Genomic DNA, 19,997 nt, shown 5'->3' with positions numbered 1-19,997 from the left:
TACCTTTAATGATGACATTTATATAGGAATCGTTTTTATAAAGACTTTGCAAAGATTCAAAATAATTTATCAATTTTTGGATCCATTGTTCTGATACATTGAATTTGATTCTCAGACACCGGTGTCTGTTTATTTCCTGAGGAAATATCATTCCAATTTTTTTTCATATTTGTTATTTTTTTAATTGTAAGGTTGTTTGAGATATTAAAGTGATAACACGTTTTTTTAAGGAAGTAATTATATTTAACTGACTTTTCATAATACGTGAATCTGAAAATTTTAAAAACATTTCATCTGCTTCTATTGGGAAATTCGGGTTGTTTTCTTTTCAATTTTCTAAAAAGTAATTCTATTCTGATCAGGGTTGGCAGGTTTTTGACACATGGCAGTTTTTTATGGTTTAAACCGCAGTTTAAACTGTCACATCAAAAACCCTCCGTCAAAAACCTCAAATATTGTTTTTCGATATAAAAATTCCCATTGGAAATGCACACGTTAATTGCATGTAATGTTTAAGATGACTATGTTATACAAAGAATAAATATTTAATATGATTCTAAAATTATTTTCTTCCCTCTACAGAATTATTTTGGACAAAATATATATGGTTTTTTTTCTTATAAAATTTGAATAAAGCATAACATGAACATTGAAGGGAAAACTGTGGAATGATTTGACATTCTTTGATTCAAGATGATTCTTGATCTTCCAAGATTTCTTCAACTGCTTATATATGTTTGTATTGATATAAACCGTCTGCTGTCCTCTTTTTTACAACAAATAAGTGTTTAAAAAAGTTTATTACATCATGCATGTAATGTTGATTTCTGTTATAATTAAATTATCTAGATAACCACTGATACTTAAAATGATACTCTTATTGTGCATAACATTTAAATATATCTAGAGATCAAAATACTAAATTGTAGGACTAAAATGTCATTTAATTTGGTAATGCTAGCTTGTATATGATGCTTAAGAAACACCTGTAACTTATCTTTAGTCAAACTTAGTTATTCTTACTTTTGCACTATGATATGGTATATTTACTAGCATTTATAATGCAATGTTTTTCCAATTAAAGCTGTATTCAAACATGCAAAAAAATGCTTTGGGTATCAAATCCTATCAGCTCTGCTTTGGTTGAAAATACTCTAAACCTCTGTGAATTTACGCACCCCTGAGCAAAGAAATTTTTAGGTGAAAATAAATTAGTTTTATTAATGTATTAAGAGATGCTGCATGAGAATTTTTACATGCAATAAAATTTTGGGCAGATCAGAAAATTTAAAATATCAAAATAGTTCCCTCAGTAATTATAATTCTGAATATAAAACCCTTTAATCTACATAAAAGTAAGTGTTTTGTTATTTAACATATCTATCAGGTTAACAAAAACTATTTGACATCATTAACAGTACGTTTTTGACAGTTTTAATACCAAGTTAGTTTCTGGGGTCAAAAACCTAACCCTGATGCCCTATGATACATATTTTGAATTAACAGCTCTATTCCGCTTAGCAAATTGAACACAAATTAAGATAAGCTTAGATAAATAAACCATAAAATTATATTTTATATGTTCTAGACTCTTATGTTGAAAAATTCAAAATTGCAAATTATAATTAACATTTTGTTTTAGTTATTGTAATAAATTAATGTTTAAAAATAAAACATTGTAATATGCTAAAAAGTAAGTTTTTCATCATGTTGTACACCTATTGTGTTCAAAACATTGTCAAAAAGCATTCATTTAGATTTTTGACGGTTTAAACCAGTTTTTGACACTTGTCATGTCAAAAACCCAACCCTGATATCTATTTTTTAAATGAATATTGATATTCTTATAATATAAATCATCATCTGATTCATACTGCCAATCTTTATTTTTTATCTGATTTAAAACTTTAATACATTTACAGGGACACAATATTCTCTTCTTCTAAATCAGAAAAATAATGTTTCCAGCCTCAATAAAATCATCCATTTATTTATATAATTTTTTAATTACTTTATAATTTTCAATATTTTTTATATCACACATATAAATTTAAATATAATATAAATATAAAAATATAAATAGTATATAATATATTAACAAAATTCCTAAAAAAGAATTTTGGATTCAAAAGGTTTGCAGGTTTTCCCAACCATGCTAGTGACGTTATACACTTACAAACAGATTAAGTTATGAGCCTTTCAATTTCGTTAGGGACTGTACACTTGCACAAAGTTTACAAGTCTCTAGACTTGGTCAGGGACTATACATATCCAACAGTCTTTTTTTCCCTGCTCAAACAGTCTGGCAGATTTTTGCAAAACTCCCTATTTTATGGACACTTTTTCCACCCTCTGGGTGAGAAAAGACTTTCGATTTTACACCTAGAGGGTGGATTCGAACCCATGCCAGCCCAAACGCCAACAAAGGCTTTGAATATCTAGACGACTGACTTAACACTAGACCAGGAGTAAGCAACCTTTTTTGGCTGCCATGCAAAATCAACCAAAATGTCTGTATTAAGAAGATGTTTCGGGTATATACTTTATATACCGAATATAAATATACTTTATTTTCGGAACTCAAGCAACTTGAAATTATAAAGTGGGCCACTTGACAACCCACGGGTCGTTGAGGCTTGCACAGACCATTTTCTTGTAATTCGGGACCTGTTGATATATCCTTATTACTAATGATGTGTGTGAGTGTAAGTAATTATAACCAGAATATTCAATTGAAGACAGAGACACATATTTAATAGAGATTTAAACACTTAAAGTGAGAGACAGCATCTGTTGCTGTTCAAACTTGAGCAGCCATGTTTTCTGTGCTGTTGCCAAAACTCTGAAACTAAATACTTGACTAATAATGAGTTGCCAGATAACAAAAACAGAAATAAATAAATTGTTTGTCTGCTAACATAATATTCTAACACTTTCCCTTGTTAATAAAACAAACAATTTCGTTATAATACAAGTCCTATTTTAGTGGACAGTGTCGCTAATCTTGGCTTGTGCAATGGCTTTGTCATCATATCGGCCAACTGATACTCTGTAGAGATCTTTTGTACTGCAATCTTTCTTTCTATCACTTTTTCACGAATTAAGAAATGTTTAATGCTAATGTGCTTTGTGCTGCGATGGAATTCTGGATTTTGTGCGAGTCTTATAGTCGCGTTATTATCAATTTGGATCACTGAAACTTCTTTAAGGTGTACAACTGCTTTGTACATCCTTTGCAACCAAATTGCTTCTTTACAGCATTCATTTGCTGCAACAATTTCTGCTTCAGAGGTCGATGTTGCTACCATAGATTGTCGTTGACTTAGCCATGAGATAGCTCCACCAGCATACAAGATCACCACTCCTGTAGTTGAGCGACCAGTCTTTTCACATCTTTCAAAGTCAGCATCACTATAACATCCCAACACTCTGGAATCGCAGTTATATCTGTAAATAATGCCTTTACTCGTGGAACTTGCAATGTATCTGAGAACACGTTTGGCTTTCAACCAATCTTCCTTTGAAAGATTCTCTAGCTTGTGTGATAAAACTCTTACACTGTATGCTAGGTCGGGTCTGGTGCCTACCACAAAATATATGATAGCTCCGATTACTTCTCTGTAAGGAAATGATTCATCTGCTTGTGATTCAAGACCATTTTGCTCTGACAGCATTTTGAAAATAGGTGTATGAACTGGTCTATGATTTTCCATACCAAATTTCTTTAACACTTTCTTTGCATATGCCTGTTGGTAATTTTGATGTTTCCATTAGTAAACTTTTCAATTTCCAATCCTAAGAAGTATGTTGCTGGTTTACTGGCAACTTTAAATTTCATTTTCAACTGTTTAATGAAATCATCAGGTTCTTGCTGATCAGTTGCTGCGACTAGCCCTTCATCAACATATAAAGCTACATGTAATTTTCTGTTCTTATGATCTCTGATGTACAAACAAGGATCAGTTTCACTTGCTTCCAATCCTAGTTTCAACAAAAAATCTCCAAAACACTTGTTACAGCAGTGAGGAGCTTGCTTAAGACCATAAAGACTGCACTTGAGTCTACACACATTACTTGTCCCATCATTATAACCTTCAGGTTGTTGCATATAGATGGTTTCTTCTAGATCACCATATAAAAATACCTAGAGACATCAAATTGGGTCAAATACAGTTTCTCCCTTGCTGCAATACTGATTATCGAGCGTATTGTTCCTAACTTGGTTACTAGACTGAAGGTTTGATTGTAATCAATACAAGGACGTTGACTGAATCCTTTAATTACAAGTCTCGCTTTATACTTGTCAATACTACCATCTGGATTCTTCTTGATACAATACACCCCCTTCCAAGGTATAGCTTTTGATCCTTTATGTAATGGCTGTGGAATCCATGTACAATTTTGTCTTAAGGAATTCATTTCAGAGTCCCACTGCATCTTGATAAGTTTCTGGTTCATTTGCATCAGCCATGAAGACATCTGCCAACATAATGTAGTTTTCAACCCTTTCAGGCTTTTTCAACTCATTTATGTTCCTGAGCTGTCTGATGTTTGTTTCAGCATCTTCATTTTCACCTTCTGAGCTACAGCTATCTTTCTCTGATTCATCATCATCGGTATACTTTCCCTCATTTGAAAGTTCTTCGTTTTGATCATTTCTTTCAATTGGAAGTGTCACTCTATTTTCAATCTGTGAGGGCTTCTCTTGAAATACCTCATCAGGACAACAAATTACTGTCTGCCTTTCTTTGATATAGATGCGGTACCTTTCATCTCCATCGTATCCCATAAGATAACCCGTTGCTGCTTTCTTATCCATCTTTTTCCTCCTCTGAGTTGGGATATGAGCATAACAGACTGACCCAATGATACGCATATGCCTTATTCGAGGCTTCTTTTTCATCCATAGCTCAAATGAACTTACATTGTGAACCGAAAATTTTCCAGTCCTGTTCAAAATGTAAGCTGAAGTATTGACAAACTCAGCCCACAGGAAAGCTGGGAAGAACATTTCTTTGTTGGAGTACTTGAGAGTTCTTGCCATCTCAACAAGAGTTCTGTTCTTGATGAGTCTTGCCATAAATACAGGCTTCACATAACTGTTTATCAATGTTGACCCGGATATTGAGTTCTTTTTCCATTAATGAGTTCTTGACCCAATGTCCTTTCAGATGACAGTAATTACACGTACTATATTTCTTACTTGAAGATGTGCTTTCTTCTCTTTTCTGATGATTCTGGGTATTCTGTTTGAAACTTGCAACTAGTGCTTCGTGACCTAATTCACTTTCATTGATGTCTGTTCTTAATTCCCGCTCATGAGAACATAGCTGTGTCGTTAAATCATCAACAGTTCTTTTTTCTTCACTTAGTAGCAACCAACTTGATTTAAAGGCACGATAGCTTTGAGGAAGAGCATCAAGTATCTTGCATATCAGCAGCATATGTGGAAGCTTGGTTTCTTGTTTACTTTCTAAATCTTTGTTAAACTCATTCCACAGATTCTTCAATTTTGATAAGTTTGCTGCCATATCCTCAGTTCATGACCACTTAAACTGGAAGAACTCTAAACAAATGTTGTACAGTTGATTTTCAGATGTGGCTTCAAATAGCTTGTGTAGCTCTAGCCATACATGTCTAGCACAGTCAAATCTCATTACTTTCTGTAATGTGTCCTCTGTCATTGAATTTGTTAGAACCATCATAGCACAGTTATTTGCTTTATTATACTCCTTCAAGTCAATCTTGTATTGGCTTACAATAGTTTCTGATGATCCATCCAATGGCCTCTCTGGCAGTTGCATTTTCCCATTCACTATATCTAAGGCCTCACCATAGAAACTTAATGCAAATGTTATCCTATATTTCCATAGTGTCCAGTCTCCTTTGCCACTCAATGGCTTGACTTGAATAGAGACCCCATAACCTCTTGTTATTTTGGACCTGTTGATATATCCTTATTACTAATAATGTGTGTGAGGGTAAGTAATTATAACCAGAATATTCAATTGAAGACACACATATTTAATAGAGATTTAAACACTTAAGGTGAAAGACAACATCTGTTGCTGTTCAAACTTGAGCAGCCATGTTTTCTGTGCTGTTGCCAATACTCTGAAACTAAATACTTGACTAATAATGAGTTGCCAGATACCAAAAACAGAAATAAATAAATTGTTTGTCCATTAACATAATATTCTAACACATTTGAGCTCAAAGAAATCGTGTGTCTCTCATTTATTTTAGTATAAAATATTATTTAACATATGATGCTGTCACATTTTTTTCTTGACAATAATTCTAGGATGTTTGTTTTATGAATTCATTTTATTGGGACATTGAAAAGGATTGATTTTATTAATCTAGTTAATTACAATAGTTTTTATTAATTTTTCAATTCATCCAAACAAATATTATGCTTCCATCAAGTGTTACCCTCTATATTATTTATAAAAAAGAAAGCCTGCTCGCAGGGAAATCAGATTACTTTGGAGAGGAAAAAAAGATCAAACTTTACTTACTTGTTGTGTACGATGATCAGTGAATTAGAACCGGCTGAAATTTTTGAAAATTTGTTAGGTAGGGCCTCAGGAAAATCGCTTGGCCTGGGGGTCCATGATGCTCTTACGATGGCCCTGATGATGATTATTAGCAAATCTCCCAGAATTATTTATAACTGAAGCAGTTTCTTTTTGGTAATTAAAAGTATTTAAAAAAATACTTATTAATAAATGGGAGGCAAAATCTGTACGTATTGCAAGCAGGTTAAACCATTTGAAGAATTCTATGTTCGTGCAATTGGAAGTAGTTGTAGAATCAGCAAGTGCAAAACTTGCAGACATATAATTAATTATAGAAAATTAGATTGCGAGTGTAGTAAACATTATACTTACTCTCATAAATTAAGACATTTAAGAAGTGATTATCATAATAAACGTGTGCAGGTAACTTTCTGAAATAAATGGAAGACCAAAAAATGAGACATCTTGAAAGTGTTAGAAATAATAACATTAGAAATAATACTGATTATAAACATGTTTTAGATGATATTTTGAAATTAGTTAGATTCATCTGATAATAGAGAAAAGAAATATATTTATTAATCATCTTGAAAAATGTAAAAGAATTTAAAAAATATTTAATTCATATAATTTGAAATTTGAAAATGATAAGCTGATAAAATGAAAAGATAAAAACAATTGTTTATTTTGAAAATTATTTAAACCTGAACATATGAAATGGTTGAAATGAGAGATAAATATATTAAGAAATATATGACTCGTAGAAAGGATATAAAACCTGAACAATATTTGAATATATTACAGATTAATAATATTCAAGGTAAGGTGGATATAATTGTTTTTTTAATCCCAAGTTAGATAAACCATTTCATGACAAAATGAAGTACACTAAAGATGCTTATGAATTGTATATTTACAAATTATTAGACCAAATTGAATATAAAGAATTAGATATCATCACATCAACAACCATTTTCAATCCACTGCTGGATGAAGATCTCCTCTAAATTTTTCCATTCTGCTCTGTCTGATGCTTTAGCCATCCAGTTGACTCCTGCCACTTTCCTGATCTCGTCAATCCATCTTGCATGGGGACGCCATGGGCGGAGATAGGTCAAAGGTGGAGTCGACTGATCTAATGCATATATGTATATATGAATTGGCATCATCATCATCGTGCCCCCCCCCAGACTTCCAAGTCAATCTCCGCTAATGGGGGACGCCTTCTCGGACGTTTAACACCACAGGGTACCAATCTAGAATACTTGTGGTCCATCTGTTGTCCTGTCTTCTTGCAATATGTCTAGCCGATTTCCATTTCAAACATTTAATTCTTTCCATGATATCATATACCTTTGTGTGGTTCCTTATCTAAGTGATTCATTTTCTGTCTCTCCTTGTGATGCCTAGCATACATCTTTCCATGCTCCTTTGTGTTGTCTGTAGTCTTTGTATTGTCTTGCTTGTGAGTGTCCATGTTTCAGCTCCATAAGTCAGTACTGGTAGCACACACTGGTTAAAAACTTTTCTTTTCAGGCATAATGGCGTGTGACTCTTCAGAATTACACAGTTTTTGCCGAAAGTGCTCCACCAAATCCTGATCCTTCTGTTTATTTCATTAATGATTCTGTTGTCCATGGTAATTTCTTGTCCCAGGTATAATAGCTTTCTATTTCTTCTATCTCTGTGTTGTTCAGCAAGATTGTCCTCTTCAACGCAAAGGGGTTAAACATAATTTTAGTCTTTTGCAGATTCATTTTCAAGCTCACCTCAATACTTGCCTTTGCCAGTATCATTTCTTCTAGTTCGTCTGGATTACTGCTGATAACAACAATGTCGTCTGCAAAACGCAAATGGTTGAGAAATTCTCCATTTATTTTAATTCCTTTTTTATCCCAATCCAGTTTTCTGAATACTTCTTCTAAAACAGCGGTAAAGAGTTTTAGTGAGATAGTATCACCCTGTCTGACTCCTTTTCTGAGTTTAATCTTTGTTTTTCCTTTATCCAAATTAATCGTTGCAGTTGCTTTGTCAAATATTTTCTTGATGATATTGATGTAAGTCTTCCCTACCCCAATAATATCTAGAGCTTTAACAACAGCAGATGTGAAGGCAGAGTCAAACGCTGTCTTAAAATCAATGAAGGTCATACACAATGGTAATTCGTATTCCTTGTGTTTCTCCATAAGTTCCATGATTGTTTGGATGTGATCCATTGTACTGAATCCACTTTGAAATCCTGCCTGTTCTTTTGGTTGAGCTTCGTCCAATTTGGATTCAAGCCTATATGTCAGCACTTTGTTGAGTATTTTATAAGTTACTGATAGGAGACTGATTGGTGGATAGTTCTTGATATCTTTTTTTTTTGCCCTTTTTGTAAAGAAGAACCATGATTGCGTTATTCAAATCTTCAGGCACATCCGATTTTGTGAGACAATTTGTGAACAAGGCAGCTAGTATACTGGCAAATTCTTCTCCTGCTTCTTTAATAATGTCTATTGAAATCCCATCTTTACCTGGGCATTTCCCTTTATTCATACATCTTATAGCCTTATAGACTTCCTCTTTTAGCTCCTCAACAATACTAATGATTTCATTTCCATCTTTTGTGATGGTTCTATCTTTCCTTTTTAGTGCAAAAATTTCATTTCTCCCTACACACAGTTTTGGTTTTGCTGATTTTAAGCTCCTATCATCTTCCAATGCTTTCTTTACAATATCACAATTAAACTTCCTGACATCTTCCGTAATCTGCTTTTGTACTGTCTTGGAAAGTTCTGCATATTCCACTTTTGATTTAGGGTCATTCTTCTTAATCTGAAATTCTCTCCAGTCTTTCATAAGTTTCTTTGTTTAATCTGTTATTTTCTTCACCGGTTTGATTTATTTTTCTCCAGCGATTTCTTTTGCTACTTCTTTTAGGGTAGTGGTTAAAGTTTTGTTCATCGTGGTGACATCGTGGTGAGTATGCTGTAAGGTTTTGGAGACCATACTTACAGAGGGACATAGACTTGGTTGAAGGGGTGCAGAGAAGAGCTATGCGTGTCCTTATTGGCACACAGGGCTTGAGTTGTGAAGAGAGACTTCATTTTTTGAATATGTTTACATTGGATGAACGCAGGTGTCGAGGAGATATGATCGAAGTGTTCAAAAATTTCAATGGGATGGATAGGATGGACCATGAACTTTTAGTACACCGCCAATCGACTGCTTTTACAAGGGGACACCAGTATCGATTGGTGAGGGACAATGCAAGGCTATGGTGTTGCAGGGAATTTTTCTCTAATAGGGTTGTTAATAAATGGAATAGCTTACCCCTGGAGGTAGTAAGTTGCAACACAATTGACACGTTTAAAAAGAAATACGATAAACATGTTGGGGTAAATCGAGAAGCTATCAATTCTTAGAATAAGACAACCATAAGTATTCTTTATGGGAGTTGTATAATATTTTATCATGTGTGTATATATTGTTTATAATTTGTGTTAATTGAATTTTTAATTGGGTGCTGTATTTTTGAAATATATGACAACCATATTTTTATGGGCATCTTTTTATCAGCCACCTCGTTGGGCATTTTGTCTGTTGTGGCGTTGTATTTGTATCTTGTTCATCCTCAGTGGTGTTATATAATAAATCAAATTGATTCTTCAGCTCTAACTGGAATTTATATTTATGTTCTTGAAGCTTTACCATATTGATGACAGTTTTTCTATTTTTGATAAGTTTCGCTCTTTCCATTCTAGTGTTAAGCCTTATTCTACATCTAACCAGTCGATGATCACTTCCTGTATTGAATTTGCTGAGAACACTGCAGTCCTGGATCATATTCTTCTTATTAGATAGGATGTAGTCGATGTCACTAGTTGCTCCAGTTCGGCTTTTCCAGGTCCACTTTGTTTGGGTTTTGTTCTTAAAAAATTAATTCATGATGCATAACTGTTCGCTCTCTGCAAATTTGACGAGTCGGTTTTCTCCGTTGTTTCGTACACTGTAACCATGACTTCCAACTGAGCTTTCAACATTCTTCTCTCTCCAATTCTGGCATTGAAGTCACCCATTACTATTTTAATATGATGGTTTCCTTTATTATGCAGCTCGTCTAGTTCTTCATTAAAGTCTTCTACTTCTTCTTCAGAATAGCTTCTTGTTACCGCACAGGCGCATGAGGCGCGCGCCTGGGGCCTCGGCAGAGCGGGGGGGGGGTGGCCTCCAAATAGTTGTGTGCTTCATCCTACATATGAATTTACATGCGCATCAACAAATCTCGTGAACTAAGTACAGTATCTGCTCTCCATTTTTTTTTTAACCGCAATTTTTTTTTTTTTTAATGTATACTGTACATAATATATAAATTATCTGATAAATTTTTATTTGAGCATTTCAATTCAACTACAGTAGTCTCTCGAGAATTCGGTCGTGCTCTAATCCAGCACGTCCAGTAGTAGTCCAGGATATTTAGGTGGTGTGGTGTCACTTTTCTCCTGATGCCCTAACCCCTTAACACGTTCTAATATTTCTTAATTGCTGATCAAGTCCTGACTATGTCTTTGCACGAAATTTCATATATTATTTCAATGGGTTTCTTCAAAGTTATTCCAGCAATTTTGGTAAAATCTGGCACACCGTGGTCTAATACGTACCGGATTAGCAAGAGTCTACTGCAGGGGTCTTCAACCTTTGAGGCATAGCAGGCTATATTGAAACATTTTATAAAGTACGCGGGCCACAATGTTATACTGTGGCATTTTTCGTTATTAAACGAAACGGGCGGGGGGGGGGGGGGCATAATATAGAAGATTTTTATTCACTCTGAATACAAATAATACAAAGGCAAAGGCCACAACAGGCAGAGTGCCCAACGAGGTGGCTGAAAGAGAAAATAATAATAATTAATATAATAATAGTAAAAATAACATAGAATAAACAAATAAAAAATAATAATTTCTAAAAAAAAATTTTTAAATAATTTCTAAAAAAATTTTTTTTAATAATTTCTTTCATTGACAATAATTTTAATTCATTCTGAAATAATTTCTTTCATTAAATTTAATTCATTCTGAAATAATTTCTTTCATTAAATTTTAATTCATTCTGAAATAATTTCTTTCATTAAATTTAATTCATTCTGTAATAATTTCTTTCATTAAATTTTAATTCATTCTGAAATAATTTCTTTCATTAAATTTAATTCATTCTGAAATAATTTCTTTCATTAAATTTTAATTCATTCTGTAATAATTTCTTTCATTAAATTTAATTCATTCTGAACTAATTTCTTCCATTAAAAATATAATTCTTATATTTACTCTGATATAATTTCTTCCCTCTATTGAAGAAATGTTTTTCTATTAAATATTATCAGTATCTTTATATCAAATCAAATATATTATATTTGAGATATCAAATCTTTATTAATCAGTAATATTAAATTACTAAAACTATGACGGATCTCCATTTTTGCCGTGTGGCTGAAGGCACCAGGACGGACATCTTAGACGGACAAATATGATGCAGAATTTTACTGTGATTTTTTTTTTTAATGGGAGTGTGATTATTTTTCATCTAGTACCAGAGAATATCATTATATTTCCTTATCTTATTTTTGTGTTTATGGTTTTGGTGATGCAAAAATAAAAAAAAAGTTATGATTTTCATAATATTGTTCATTTTAGTGAACCATCTCGTTCTTATTAGGGCCAAAAGGGTGCAATGGTGGATAAACGCAAATTTGTGGGTGGGGACGGTGGTTGTGACCATGTGTTCAATTTTTCAGGACGGTTCTGATTTTTTTTGGAAAAAATTCTGAATTTTCCCCCTTTTTTAAGCAAATTTATTTTCTTGGTTTGTTATTCAGTCAAAAACGTAGAAAACATTTTTTTTTCCATTTAATTTTTCTGCTCTGGGGGGGGGACACAGCCCCTACCTTTAATCCGCCCCTGGTAGGGGGGCCTCCAGATCAGGTTGCGCCTGGGGCCTCCCAAAATCATGATCCGCCACTGTTGGTGCATAGACTTGTATAATCTGTATCCGGTATCAGCTTGATATTCGCATAACCAGCTTTGCAACTCTATCAGATGTACTATCTAACTCAACGATGTGATTTTTCCACTTTTTATGAATGAGAAATCCTACTCCCCACTGGTTCTTCCATTATCTGTTCCTCTGTAGTAAAATATGTTAGAATATTATGTTAATGGACAAACAATTTATTTATTTCTGTTTTTGGTATCTGGAAACTCATTATTAGTCAAGTATTTAGTTTCAGAGTTTTGGCAACAGCACAGAAAACATGGCTGCTCAAGTTTGAACAGCAACAGATGTTGTCTTTCACCTTAAGTGTTTAAATCTCTATTAAATATGTGTGTCTGTCTTCAATTGAATATTCTAGTTATAATTACTTACACTCACACACATCATTAGTAATAAGGATATATCAACAGCTCCAAAATAACTAGAGGTTATGGGGTCTCTTCATGCTGACTCTGCTGTGAGTGTGAGTAAACAAAGAGTTCCTAAGCCTAATTCCAGTCAAGAAGCCTACAAGTGAAATTCCTAAGGATGGAAGCTGGCAAGATTCAAGTCAAGCCATTGAGTGACAAAGGAGACTGGACACTGTGGAAATTTGGATAAAATTTGCATTAAGTTTCTATGGTGAGGCCTTAGATATAGTGAATGGGAAAATGCAACTGCCAGAGAGGCCATTGGATGGATCATCAGAAACTATTGTAAGCCAATACAAGATTGACTTGAAGGAGTATAATAAAGCAAATAACTGTGCTATGATGGTTCTAACAAATTCAATGACAGAGGACACATTACAGAAAGTAATGAGATTTGACTGTGCTAGACATGTATGGCTAGAGCTACACAAGCTATTTGAAGCCACATCTGAAAATCAACTGTACAACATTTGTTTAGAGTTCTTCCAGTTTAAGTGGTCATGAACTGAGGATATGGCAGCAAACTTATCAAAATTGAAGAATCTGTGGAATGAGCTTAACAAAGATTTAGAAAGTAAACAAGAAACCAAGCTTCCACATATGCTGCTGATATGCAAGATACTTGATGCTCTTCCTCAAAGCTATCGTGCCTTTAAATCAAGTTGGTTGCTACTAAGTGAAGAAAAAAGAACTGTTGATGATTTAACGACACAGCTATGTTCTCATGAGCGGGAATTAAGAACAGACATCAATGAAAGTGAATTAGGTCATGAAGCACTAGTTGCAAGTTTTACCCAGAATCATTAGAAAAGAGAAGATAAGATTGTGATGATTGGTATATAGATAATGGTGCATCTAAACATGTTACCAAGAGTAGTAATTTCTTCGTAGACTTTGAAAAATTCGAATATCCACATGGTATAACTGTGGCAAATGGAAAAGTATACCAGCCGTAGGGAAAGGTACAATAAAAATAATGGCCATAGTAAATGGTAGAAAACAATTTAAAAATTTACAAGATGTCTGGTACGTTCCTGATATTAGCAAGAATCTGTTTTCAGTATTAGCAACACAAGACAGAAACCAGAACAGTGTATTTGAATCAACATCTAGAAAATGTTATCTGAAAATCAATGGCAAAGCAGTCCTTGGTGGATCATGAGATATCAGTGGTGGTCTTTTCGGAGCTGAAATTAAAGTGCTGCTACCAGAAACCCCAGTCAAAGTAAATATGGCAAGCAAGTATGATTCTCTTCTTCAACTTTACCATGAAAGATGGGGACATCAAGATAAACAGCATATGAAGTCATTAATGGAAAAAGAACTCAATATCAAGGTCAACATTGATAAACAGTTATGTGAAGCCTGTATTTATGGCAAGGCTCATCGTTTGAAGTTCCGCACTAGAGAGAAAGCCACAAAACCAGGAGAACTTATCTGTACAGATATATGTAGACCATTTGATGTATCGTGTAGAAAGTATCAATATTTTGCTGTTTTCAAGCACCAGTACACCAAGTTCCGCTATGTTTTCTTCTTAAAGCAGAAATCAGAAGCTGCAAGTGCACTAGAAGACTTTTTAGCTCATGCTAAAAACTTGGGGCATATAGTTGAACAAGTATTGAGTGACAATGGTGGAGAGTTCGACAACCAAGCAGTCCAAAGAATTCTCAAGAAGAATGGAATTATTCACAGATTGACTGCACCGTATACTCCTGAACAAAATGGAAGTAGCGAACGAGAAAACAGAACTCTTCTTGAGATGGCAAGAACTCTCAAGTATTCCAACAAAGAAATGTTCTTCCCAGCTTTCCTGTGGGCTGAGTTTGTCAATACTTCAGCTTACATTTTGAACAGGACTGGAAAATTTTCGGTTCACAATGTAAGTTCATTTGAGCTATGGATGAAAAAGAAGCCTCGAATAAGGCATATGCGTATCATTGGGTCAGTCTGTTATGCTCATATCCCAACTCAGAGGAGGAAAAAGATGGATAAGAAAGCAGCAACGGGTTATCTTATGGGATACGATGGAGATGAAAGGTACCGCATCTATATCAAAGAAAGGCAGACAGTAATTTGTTGTCCTGATGAGGTATTTCAAGAGAAGCCCTCACAGATTGAAAATAGAGTGACACTTCCAATTGAAAGAAATGATCAAAACGAAGAACTTTCAAATGAGGGAAAGTATACCGATGATGATGAATCAGAGAAAGATAGCTGTAGCTCAGAAGGTGAAAATGAAGATGCTGAAACAAACATCAGACAGCTCAGGAACATAAATGAGTTGAAAAAGCCTGAAAGGGTTGAAAACTACATTATGTTGGCAGATGTCTTCATGGCTGATGCAAATGAACCAGAAACTTATCAAGATGCAGTGGGACTCTGAAATGAATTCCTTAAGACAAAATTGTACATGGATTCCACAGCCATTACATAAAGGATCAAAAGCTATACCTTGGAAGGGGGTGTATTGTATCAAGAAGAATCCAGATGGTAGTATTGACAAGTATAAAGCGAGACTTGTAATTAAAGGATTCAGTCAACGTCCTTGTATTGATTACAATCAAACCTTCAGTCTAGTAACCAAGTTAGGAACAATACGCTCGATAATCAGTATTGCAGCAAGGGAGAAACTGTATTTGACCCAATTTGATGTCTCTAGGTATTTTTATATGGTGATCTAGAAGAAACCATCTATATGCAACAACCTGAAGGTTATAATGATGGGACAAGTAATGTGTGTAGACTCAAGTGCAGTCTTTATGGTCTTAAGCAAGCTCCTCACTGCTGTAACAAGTGTTTTGGAGATTTTTTGTTGAAACTAGGATTGGAAGCAAGTGAAACTGATCCTTGTTTGTACATCAGAGATCATAAGAACAGAAAATTACATGTAGCTTTATATGTTGATGAAGGGCTAGTCGCAGCAACTGATCAGCAAGAACCTGATGATTTCATTAAACAGTTGAAAATGAAATTTAAAGTTGCCAGTAAACCAGCAACATACTTCTTAGGATTGGAAATTGAAAAGTTTACTAATGGAAACATCAAAATTACCAACAGGCATATGCAAAGAAAGTGTTAAAGAAATTTGGTATGGAAAATCATAGACCAGTTCATACACCTATTTTCAAAATGCTGTCAGAGCAAAATGGTCTTGAATCACAAGCAGATGAATCATTTCCTTACAGAGAAGTAGTTGGAGCTATCATGTATCTTGTGGTAGGCACTAGACCCGACCTAGCATACAGTGTAGGAGTTTTATCACGCAAGCTAGAGAATCCTTCAAAAGAAGATTGGTTGAAAGCCAAACGTGTTCTCAGATACATTGCAAGTTCCACAAGTAAAGGCATTATTTACAGATATAACTGCAATCCCAGAGTGTTGGAGTGTTATAGTGATGCTGACTTTGGAAGATGTGAAAAGACTGGTCACTCAACTACAGGAGTGGTGATATTGTATGCTGGTGGGGCTATCTTATGGCTAAGTCAACGACAATCTATGGTAGCAACATCGACCACTGAAGCAGAAATTGTTGCAGCAAATGAATGCTGTAAAGAAGCAATTTGGTTGCAAAGGATGTACAAAGCAGTTGCAGTTGTACAACTTAAAGAAGTTCCAGTGATCCAAATTGATAATAATGCAGCTATAAGAGTCGCACAAAACCCAGAATTCCATCGCAGAACAAAGCACATTAGTATTAAACATTTCTTCATTCGTGAAAAAGTGATAGAAAGAAAGATTGCAGTACAAAAGATCTCTACAGAGTATCAGTTGGCCGATATGATGACAAAGCCATTGCACAAGCCAAGATTAGTGTCACTGTCCGCTAAAATAGGACTTGTATTATAACGAAATTGTTTGTTTTATTAACAAGGGAAAGTAATAGAATATTTTGTTAATGGACAAATAATTTATTTATTTCTGTTATCTGGCAACTCATTATTAGTCAAGTATTTAGTTTCAGAGTTTTGGCAACAGCACAGAAGACATGGCTGCTCAAGTTTGAACAGCAACAGATGTTGTCTCTCACTTTAAGTGTTTAAATCTCAATTAAATATGTGTCTGTCTTCAATTGAATATTCTAGTTATAATTACTTACACTCACACACACATCATTAGTAATAAGTAGAGCCCGGATTATATGCAAATGCATATGTGCATATGCATTTGCATATTTTGGCCTCTTCCAGCATTAATGCATATAAATGCATAAAATCAAGGAATTTTCAGAATAAGTGCATATTTGTGAAGGTTTATTGAAGCCAATCACTTTTTAATCGTTTTTCCAGATGAATATATTGCTCACAATATTTTCATAACATCAGGTTTTTTTCTCGCAGTGGTGGGATTGTTTTTTTTTTTCTTCCCAAATATCAACGGTTTCATTGTAACGCTATTTCTAGAGATAGCATCAAAAATGTCCAATTATTTTTAGAAATAGCCTCGAAATTTTTTTTCACTGGTATTTTGTTACTAAGCAGCCACGTATAACTAGAAATTAAAAATGCTTAAATAAAGAAATATTAGAAGTTATTTGCATATGCATATGTGGAGATATGTTGTGTAAATGAATATGCACTAACAAATAGAAAATTTGTATTTCAGAAACATATTTGCTTTTTTTTTTTGCATAGGGATTTATAACGCGTATTTTCTCATTTTTGGTTAATATTTTGGAATTTTAAATTTTTTTCAGGATTTTTTAAATACAAAAAAAAAGGCCACAACAGGCAAATTGTCTAACGAGGTGACTGAAAAAAGGTCCCCATAAAAAATATGGATGTGTTGGCATTTTCAAGTGCATATTTCAGCATTTTTAAGTGCATATTTTAGCATTTTTAAATGCATATTTTAGCATTTTTAAGTGCATATTTGCATATTTTTAAGTGCATATTTGCATATTTTTAAGTGCATATTTGCATATTTTTAAGTGCATATTTGCATATTTTTAAGTGCATATTTGCATATTTTTAGAGCATAATTTGTCACTTTTTAAGTGCATATAATCCGGGCTCTAGTAATAAGGATATATCAACAGATCCAAAATAACAAGAAAATACATGGCCACTGGCAAGTTCGATTTTCTCCTCTCCCTTTCTTCTTATTCCACAGATGCCTAAGATGTCCCAATTCATTCTTTCCAGTTCTTCTTCCAACTCCTGCAAACGATTTTCTGAAGAAAGAGATCGTCCATTACATGTGGCCAAGGTCGTCATCTTATGGCAGCCTGGTCCAACCCAGAGATTCTTGGCACCCTCTGTTTTCATGTCTTGCTGGTTGCTGCTGTAACCAGGGACACTCAGACTGCTGGGGACTGAGGGCCTTAGTTTATTACAAATACAACGCCACAACAGGCAAATTGCCCAACAAGGTGGCTGACTTAAGAACATCATGGATCCCCGAGCCCCTACCTACTACTGCTACACCACACATGCACCCCCCCCCTCCCCGCGGAACCCCCCAACCATTATTGACACCCTAATTATTGACAGAGTTCAATTTTCTTTTTAGAGGGTTTTAGCTGTAATCCTCCACACTGGCCAGTGCGGGTTGGAGGAAGCCCATTCGCGTCCGTTCACCACATGTTAAACATGGCTACTTACAGGCTGCACCACGAGAAGGTGCGAATTGGACTTTAAGCCTATGTGAAAAATTAAACCATGAAAAATTTCAAAAAATCAAGTTATTTATATTAAAAAAGGTGGAGTATTACAAAAAACACTCACTGTCAAATTACATGAATTATACAATATATCATTACAAATATGCTGTATAGAAGAAGTTAAAATATTTGAAAATTCTTAGATCTCAAATAAATATATTCTGTAGAGAGAATTTTAATGAACGTATATATAATGGTGAATATAAAAATACATGTATTTAATATATTAAAAAAATAGATATCATTTTGATGTAATTACAAAAGTAACTGGATTTTTAGGTAAACAAAATTATTGTGATTATTGTCAAGTAAGTTATAAAAGATCAGATAAGCACAGGTGTCCTCTCAAATGTGATGGATGTTTCAATAAAAGTGATTGTAATGGTGATGAGATATTTTGTAAAAAATGTAATAGATTATTTAAAGGTGATGAGTGTTATAATAATCACAGAAGGAAAGATAGCAAAGGTAATAGTGTTTGTCAGGGGTTCTCAACTGGTGCTCGAAGAAAATAAAAAAAACAGTAAAATTTAAAAAGATAATTATAAATATTTTGAAATAGTAAAAATAAATCAGTAACTTTGATGAATAATTAAAAAATTAGCCTCTCTCTCTACAGGACTCCGCCATAGAATTTTTTTTTCCTAAAAAGGGCTCCGCGAGTCAATGAAGGTTGAAAACCGCTGGTGTATGTAATTGCTTATGGAAATGTCTAAAATGTAAATGAATTATTAATAGATGTTATAGAAAACCTGAAGATCATATATGTGGTGAAAAAGATGTAAAAATTGTTGGAAATGGGTTTTAAATTATCATTAATGTTATATGAAAAAGAAAGAGGTTAAAGGTGGTAAATTGTCTTGAAATCATTCCATTTAAGAAAGAATGGTGTGATAAATATAACATGAATGCATTGAGAAATATAAATTTTTTGATGTTGAAACCAAACAAGAAACAGGATCTCATGAAGTAAATCTAGTTATATGCAAATTGGTTATTTCAAGAAAAACATTTTGGATACACTGTATTAGCTCATTATGGAAAAGGATTGATTTTCAATTCTTAGCTAAATACTGTTTCAAAAATAAAATTCAAGTATTTAAAATATATAATAGAAATAAACTGAATTATATATGCATGCATCTGGTTATAATATTAGATTCATAGATTCAACCACTTTTATGTTAATTCCATTAAGAGATTTTTTCAAAACATTTGGATTAGAAGAATTGGAAAGGTTATTTTCCTCATGATTTTAATAAACAATATAATCAAAACTATATAGGTAAATATCCTGAAAAACATTACTATGGATGTGATTCAATGAAATGGAAAGAAACAAATTCTTAAAATGGTATGAAATTGTTAGAA

General features: G+C 33.7%; 1 protein-coding gene and 2 pseudogenes across 1 annotated transcript; 1 reads left to right on the top strand and 2 right to left on the bottom strand.

The window, feature by feature from the left end:
- Nucleotides 1-2,963: 2,963 nt before the first annotated feature.
- Nucleotides 2,964-3,674, bottom strand: LOC149073984 (uncharacterized; annotated as a pseudogene).
- A 1,371-nt stretch (nucleotides 3,675-5,045) lies between these two features.
- On the bottom strand, nucleotides 5,046-5,531 carry LOC149073983 (uncharacterized). Its single transcript, XM_089247276.1, has one exon. It carries the CDS (start codon nucleotides 5,529-5,531, stop codon nucleotides 5,046-5,048), a length of 486 nt encoding a protein of 161 aa, XP_089103402.1.
- A 10,565-nt stretch (nucleotides 5,532-16,096) lies between these two features.
- Nucleotides 16,097-16,813, top strand: LOC149073982 (uncharacterized; annotated as a pseudogene).
- Nucleotides 16,814-19,997: the final 3,184 nt, after the last annotated feature.

Source organism: Pholcus phalangioides, unplaced genomic scaffold (genome assembly GCF_987345545.1).
Source record: "Pholcus phalangioides strain wild (caught in Gottingen) unplaced genomic scaffold, Ppha-v1.0 ptg000017l_1, whole genome shotgun sequence".
Lineage (NCBI taxonomy): Eukaryota > Metazoa > Arthropoda > Arachnida > Araneae > Pholcidae > Pholcus > Pholcus phalangioides.
The sequence above is the reverse complement of the archived record's forward strand: the minus strand, read 5'-3'. Positions and strand labels throughout refer to the sequence as shown.

What these genes read in the sequence shown, in the direction of transcription:
- LOC149073983 (XM_089247276.1), bottom strand. Translation starts at nt 5,531, where the DNA reads ATGGCAGCAAACTTATCAAAATTGAAGAATCTGTGGAATGAGTTTAAC.